Source organism: Ursus arctos, unplaced genomic scaffold (assembly GCF_023065955.2).
Source record: "Ursus arctos isolate Adak ecotype North America unplaced genomic scaffold, UrsArc2.0 scaffold_9, whole genome shotgun sequence".
Lineage (NCBI taxonomy): Eukaryota > Metazoa > Chordata > Mammalia > Carnivora > Ursidae > Ursus > Ursus arctos.
In genome coordinates this window covers 68,450,124-68,457,357 of record NW_026623111.1, presented here as the reverse complement: position 1 = coordinate 68,457,357, position 7,234 = coordinate 68,450,124, and the positions used below count along the sequence as shown (strand labels likewise).

Here is a 7,234-nt window from a genome sequence, read left to right as displayed (position 1 = left end):
ATATAGTATTCACTGTTGCTTATCCCAAGAATGAATAGAATTCTCTTGTCTTCAATGGAGAAATCTTATGCAGTGCTCCAACTCTAGTGTCTTTTCTGCTGTGAAGCCCTCCCTGATTTTCCAAGGCAAAGTTGGTCCCATCTTCTGTGCTCCCACATATTTTCTTCATACCTCTTACAGCACTTACCACACTGCATTGTAGTAATTCTTGTTTCCCTCATATGTATCCTTGTTTAGTTTTTTAAGTTTATTTGTCCCTTTATAAGCTCCTCAGGAGCAAGAAACAAGCCTTAAGCTTCTTTATATCCCAGCACCTAGCACAGTGCCTGGTACATAATAGAACCTCAATAACTGTTACGTTAATGAGTTAGTAACTATTTCAGTTGTGAAGCTATAATGCACATCTTTCCTTGCTTCCAGTTTCATTGAGTGTGTTCTGGTGTCATCTGACAGTATTTAAACCCCTATAAATTGGTGACACTCTAGAAACAAATATATCCAGCATTTCCTTTCAGAAGGAAATGACCTCTGGTTGTCCTTCTGATTTAAAAAAAATCAATAAATTATAGTTATAATGATTTCCCTATTCTCCATCTCCCAAGACCCCTATTTGTGAGAGCCACTTCTTAGAAAAGTTGATGCTAATAGCCGTCTTGGCAGTCATTGTCATCTTGATCCCCAATGGGTTTGTTGTGATAAGTATCAACTGTTAATTTTCTGCTTTCTATCTCAGTGTGTTTTGACTGGCCATCTTCCTCACTGCTTGATTTGCTCTCAGTAGAATTGCTGTCTTCTTTTGATTTGCTGCTGTCCTGAGAATCACTGGCATCATCTTCCTCAGACTGGCTGTCCTGCTCAGACTGGCTTTCTTCACTTTGGATCTCTGCTGAGGCACTGTGAGACTGGAGGCCCTCCTGGCTAGAACTGTTCTCCTCCTCAGTGAACTCTGGGCTTTCCTCTGAGTCTTTGAGGCTTTCATTGGATTCACTGTCAGCTTGCTCCTCTGTGGATTCACTTTCTGAACTGGAGGTTTTATTCAAGCTGTTCTCTTCACTGGAATCACTATCTTCCTGATCTTCTGAGTGACTGGTGGTGTTATCGGGGTTGTCACCCCTGGACTCACTCACTACCTCTTCCTGAGATTCACTACTATTTTCCTGAGATGGCAGATCAACCTCCTGACTAGACTCACTACTGGGGTCTTGTACATTTTGACTGTCTTCTTGGGACTGATTCTCCTCACTCTCTTCTAGAGATTCACTCTCGCTGTTTTCCCTGGATTGGCTGAGGCCAGTTTCTTTGGAGTTTGTGTTTTCTGTTGAGTCACTCTTGATTTCTTCCATTGTGTTGTTATCATCAAGCTCCCCTATATCATCTTCCTCAGAAATGCGGGACTTTCTGAAAATTTTCCTCCTGGGATACTCCACTGATTGGCTGTCACCTGAATCCTGAGTGCTTGCTTGTTCGTCACTGTTTCCTTTTGATTCTTCTGATTTGACACTAGCACTGTTCATTCTGGAGTTGCCTCTGTCGCTCCTGATAATGTCTGGATCATCATTCTGCATTTCTTCATCACCAAACTCAGAGCCATCCCCATGGCTACTATCTCCTTCACTGCCGCCTCCCACCCAGTGCTCCTCACTATCACTCTCTTGAGCAGAGTCACCTCTCTCAGGCCTGTTGTTCACCTCATCCTCATGGTCAAGGTCCCTGCTCTCACTGGCAGTATCTTGGGCACTCTCTTCCCCTTGCAAGGCACTATCTTCCCCGGATTGTGTGGTGTCAGCTGAGTCTTCATTACTTTTATGTCTGGAGTTTCCTCCTTGTCTCTCTTCAGGACCTGGGCCATTGTCATCATCACCAAAAGTGTCATCTCCACTGTCATCTTCATCATCATCTTTATCATCTCCTTCTTTTCCTCCATTCCTAGGGAGGCCATCAGCTGGTCTGTGATCATTAAGGCCCTCCTCTGATTCAGCACTGTCACTAGGGTCTTCACTTGCCTGGAGTTTGGGGTTAAGAAACATGGTCAGTACTCCAGGGGCTGATATAGAGGGTGTTATCTAGGCTCTTCCTGCTTTCTTCTTATGTCCCTCCTTCTAATCCATGGTCAGTTTTACTGCTCAATAACATCTCTACCAGAGGTTAAAGAGGAAAGATGAGTTGAAACTCAAGTCATTCCATTTTATATAGGCACAATTCACTCAGTCCACAGAAACTTTCTTAAAAAGCTCTGTAGAAACCACATTCATGAAACTCATATCATATTGTAAGTCTGATTCCTGGAAGAAACTCTCAGGGAAATTTTGTTGTTGTTGTTGTTGTTAAAGAGATGTTTGAAATACTTATCAAATTGTTTGGCCTTAAACAGTTTTTTAAACTGTTCAGTGATTTTTTTCTAATCAACTTTGGGGGGTACTGTACTAGGGCAGTAGAATGAAACCTTTAGCTAAAATGAAAGTAAAATATTGTGTAAGATATACATCTCACCCATTCCATATTTATACTTCATTCACACAGGCGGAGGGTTGCCTGTAGAAGGCTTAGCTAGAAGACTAGTGGGACCACTGGGGAGGCTTAGTTCTAAATGTGAGCTCAGAGAGGTTATCCCCATAAGTCAAATAATTGGAAGCTCTACACAGATAAGGAAGGATAGTGAGTCTTCATGCATTATGCTCTGGAAAAATATGCTCTCTTTACCATACCCCAGAGCAGAGCATTCTTACCAACTTTGATTTTATTTTTCCACTTGTCCCTACTGATCAATGTCTGACTTTCCAGTTTGGAGTAGAGAATGATGACAACTCTTCCCATTGCTAGGGCTTACACTGGTATGCTGGAACTAAGAATCTTTTTAGCTCCCCATACCTCAATAGGCACATATTGCATGCTTCTCAAACAAATACTATTATTCTCATTTGAGAGCTCAGAGAATATTGAGGCAATAAGTCATAACATCTCCAGAAAACATCCCCAATTCTATGCTTATAAATTTCTAGAATGTTCCTCAGATAAACCTTTAGTAAATAGTGGTGAAAGACTAATAAGCTGATTCACTCAAGTTTCTTCAGGGCTTTCCTATTCTCTCCTCCAACAAGATTCTTGACATGGAGGAGGTCTCTAAGGCCCAGCAGGTACTTCATGTAGCCAGAAAGCTTTCTCTGCCTGATCTGAACCGCTGCAACTGTAAAAGCAACATTTTAGAGTGATAAATGATCTATTACCCGTCTAACATAGTCTAGGACCGTTTGTGTGTGTGTGTGTGTGTGTGTGTGTGTGTGTGTGCGCGCGCGTGCGCTTTCTAACTGGAGGACATCTGGGGTCACAATGTCTACAATCTCGCCCCAGTGATAACTGTGGAATGAACAACATGTCCACATCTGAATTCTCCCACTCTTTTTTCTCTTCTTACTTCACGGGATGATTTAGCTAACATAACCAATGGTTAGAAAATATTACATTTAGAGTGGTTGCAGGTAATTTAATCTAACATCATTTCCTTCAATTCCTAAGAGCCTGAAAAGTTCAGAAAGGTCTCTTTAATTACCTGTTCCTCTGAGCTAACTTTACTTTCTTCTGATGACTCACTGCTCTCCTAAAAGGAAAAAAAAAAAGTTGTTTATTTTTCCTTTTAGTAATTTCCAAAGAAAGAAAAATATATGATACACATAAATTGGTTGCGGTTTTGGTTTACTGCTGTCCAAATGGCTTAAGGTGATGAGAAGAATGTTAAAGTAAATTTACTGTATGAGATGTTTATGACAAAAAAATGAATGAGATAGTTACCAAAGGTGGTGTTGGTGTCTGAGCCAAATGACCCTGTAAAAAAAAAAAAAAAAAGGAAGGAAAACAAGTTACTCCTTTACAGATGGATCATGTCTTTCAGATATTTAAAATAATTTTAGTTGATTTTTTTTAGTTCCTTGACATTAGTTTACATTTATGTGAGTAATAATGACATTTTATGGTGAAGTGGCTAAAAGAGAATGTGAGATGGCCTGATGGCGTAGAAAGATCTTATGATCTAAAAGACCTAGAAGATTCCCGTGTTTCTGATATTCACTTTGAGAAAAATATACTTTTTTTGAAGTCGACTGTTTGTACAACCTAGATAAAATGTAACAGAAGAAAAAAGAACAGCATTAGAATTTAGAACCCAGATTTAAGTCTCAATTAGCTCCTTGGTTTTGGTTTTATCCCTGAAAACTAACTGTCTTGGTTTTAGTGCTGAAATTCACATGTTCCAGGAAACCCCTAAGTCTTGGATAAACTGTAATGTTTGGTCACTCTTTGTGACTCTGGGCAACTCACTTCACTTTTCCAATGTCAATTTTTTTAATTCATAAATTAAGAATATTAACAACCACTGTGCCTACTCCCCAGAGTTGCTGTGAGGATGAAAATGGAAACATCTTGAGAACTATTCAATATGATATAAACTAAAGAAATAATCCATTTTGAGAATATCACTTTATAAAATTCAACAATAGATAAAACTGAATTGAGAAAGCCATTAAACCTTTCTTGAATCACATAGGATCACATACACAAAAGAACTAAGTCTGAAACTTAATTAGGCATAGTTCTGATATATTTCAGGTTTTTTTTATCTTATAAGAACTCAAAGATTGCCTGAGCCACCTCTGGTGCCTTCTCTGGATCTACACTCCCCCTTCCCCTTAAGCACAGCAGGATCCCAAAATCCTTTGGTGTTCAAAGCTCCTGAGCCATGGATGTGAAGACCTGAGGTACAGAGAAAAGCTGGGATGTCAACATGTCTTCAGCAAGCCTCTCAGCATGCTAGGCAGGTTATCTCCCCAGAGGAAGGATCTGTAATCACTTAAAGTCTTTACCCTGTGACACTGCAGGCAGGCACAGTGGCAGACTCTCAGAGACAAATCTGTCAGTTACCATTTGGAATTAAGGGATGGAAGAGAGCAAGACATTGGTATTTTTCTCATGCCCAAGCTACACTTGAGAACCTAACACGTCTGTGTTACTCTTAGAGTCTTTGGTTGAATGAGAGAGAGGATCTATAGAGGCTGCTTTTCAGTTAACCAGACATCTCTGATAAAAGTTCATATAAGGGGGCGCCTGGGTAGCGCAGTCATTAAGCGTCTGCCTTCGGCTCAGGGCGTGATCCCGGCATTCTGGGATCAAGCCCCACATCAGGCTCCTCCGCTGGGAGCCTGCTTCTTCCTCTCCCACTCCCCTGCTGTGTTCCTTCTCTCGCTGGCTGTCTCTCTGTCACATAAATAAATAAAATCTTTAAAAAAAAATTCATATAAGAAATCCTGCAGTGCCGATTCCAGTCTCAGGCAGGGGCAGAACCCCATCTCAAGCCTCTGACATTATCCGGCAACCAATAATACTATTGTGCCCGAGCTGCATTGTATGCAAAAGCCTGCAGATAATGAGGTCATGAAAAAACAGTCTGACTTAGCGTAAGATTTTAAGCCTTACTTGTAGTTTCAATCTTGAGAACCTGTTGCCCTCCTAGACTTGGCCCCTTCCTGAGATGAATATAATACTCTGGTAGAGAATGTGGATTCTGGAGCCAGAGTGACCTAGGTTTAAGTCTGGCTCTAACACTTATAAACCATGTAACCGAGACAGACTAAGTTCCTCTCTGTGTCTCAGTGTTCTCTTGTAAGCACATAAAACAGCCTAGCAATGGTTCTTAAGTTCTTGAGAATTAGTAACTGTTGGGTTATTCAGAGTTAACACTCAATCAACATTAGCTATTATTCCAGAGACTCTAGTATCCTCTCGGTCTGCCTTTCTCACCTTCCAGGTCTTGACCTCCTGCCTGCCAGGCATCTCCTGGTTAAACAGATTTGTAGTCCTAATCCTTTAAGAGCAGTCTTGGTTCACTTCATCCATTCCCTTCCACTACTGCGGATATCCATTATGAAAATAAAGCTAAAGGAAAAAAAATGCCTCCTCACTCAATTATACTATTAAGTTGAAGTTGAAGCATTATATGAACCAATTTTTTTCACATGAACTAGAAATTATAGCCCTTACTACCTATATCTTAGGTTATTAAGGTGTTCCTTAAATCATTAGCAGTTTCAATATTTGTGGTGGAGCCAATATATTTAATAATATTTTAAATTAAAAACTATTTTTTAAAAACCTTATTTCTACTCACCTTCCATTCTTCAGAGCTCTCAGATTCAGTATTTTGATACCTGGCTACCTAGAAAAATTAGTACACTTGGTTAACCCACAGGGAAATTTCCAAGGCAGTAGCTCTTAACACTTTACATACGTAGGAGCAGTGATAGCCAAATTTTAGCATGAATCAGAGTCAGCTGGAGTCCTTTTAAATCACAGAAGTGCCCCATCTCTAGAGAGTCTAGCTCAGTAGTTCTGAAGTAGGACCCAAGAATTTACATTTCTAACAAAATTCTAGTTGATGCTGAGGCTGCTGGTTGGCGGATGTTACTTTGAGAACTGCTGATGATGAAGAAAAATGAGAATCCTAGCTATATGACTAAACAGAATAAGGAATAACTCAGATAATATTTTAAAGATAACAGGTTCCTAAGAAACTACTATTTTCATCTGACTAGAACATATACAGCCACCTTGGCTTATAGCCAATGAAAACTGTGGAATTTTAGGTATAAAAGGTTTATTTCCTATATCCCTACCCTAATACTTACTGGGAGAGCACAGGACAACCCCCAAAGGAACATAAGCAGGATACTGGTCTTCATGGCTGGGTGTGTCACCTCTCCCTCTGATGAAGGACAGAAGATGTTTTCCTCTATGCTAAAGAAACACAGAATTTTTTACTTTTTAACAGTTTCTTCATATTAAAAAACACAACTTGTCCAAATGTCTATCAACTGATAAATAAATAAAAGGTACTGTATTCATGCAATGGAATATTATTCAGCCATAAAAACGAATGGAGTACTGATACATGCTACAAAGTAGAGGAACCTTGAAAACATTATACTGAGTGAAAGAAGCCAGGCACAAAGACCGCATATTGTATGATTCCACTTATATAAATTGTCCAAAATAGGCAAATCTATAGAGACAGAAAGTAGGTGTTTGTCCAGGGCTGGAAGAGATGAAAGTTTGGGAGTGACAGTTAAGGGACAAATTTTGGAGGTGATGAAAGTGTTCTAAAATTGATTTTGGTGAAAGTTACACAACTCTGCAATGGCTAAAAATTATTGAACTGTACACTTCCAAGTGTGTAAAGTATATATCGAAT

The 7,234-nt window shown here is 39.7% G+C and overlaps 1 protein-coding gene across 1 annotated transcript; it reads right to left on the bottom strand.

The window, feature by feature from the left end:
* Window positions 1–641: 641 nt before the first annotated feature.
* Window positions 642–6,775, bottom strand: DMP1 (dentin matrix acidic phosphoprotein 1). Its single transcript, XM_026509605.3, has 4 exons — window positions 6,668–6,775; window positions 6,155–6,198; window positions 3,787–3,819; window positions 642–2,003 (listed from the first exon to the last, which is right to left on the bottom strand). Exons 1-4 carry the CDS (start codon window positions 6,723–6,725, stop codon window positions 642–644), a joined length of 1,497 nt encoding a protein of 498 aa, XP_026365390.2. The 5' UTR covers window positions 6,726–6,775.
* Window positions 6,776–7,234: the final 459 nt, after the last annotated feature.

Excerpts from the sequence above, each read along its gene's own strand:
- DMP1 (XM_026509605.3), bottom strand. The coding sequence starts at position 6,725 with ATGAAGACCAGTATCCTGCTTATGTTCCTTTGGGGGTTGTCCTGTGCT. Across the intron at positions 6,199-6,667 it reads GTCCTGTGCTCTCCCAGTAA|CCAGGTATCAAAATACTGAA; the intron begins GTATTAGGGTAG and ends TTTTCTAGGTAG. Across the intron at positions 3,820-6,154 it reads AGAGCTCTGAAGAATGGAAG|GGTCATTTGGCTCAGACACC; the intron begins GTGAGTAGAAAT and ends TTTTTTTTACAG.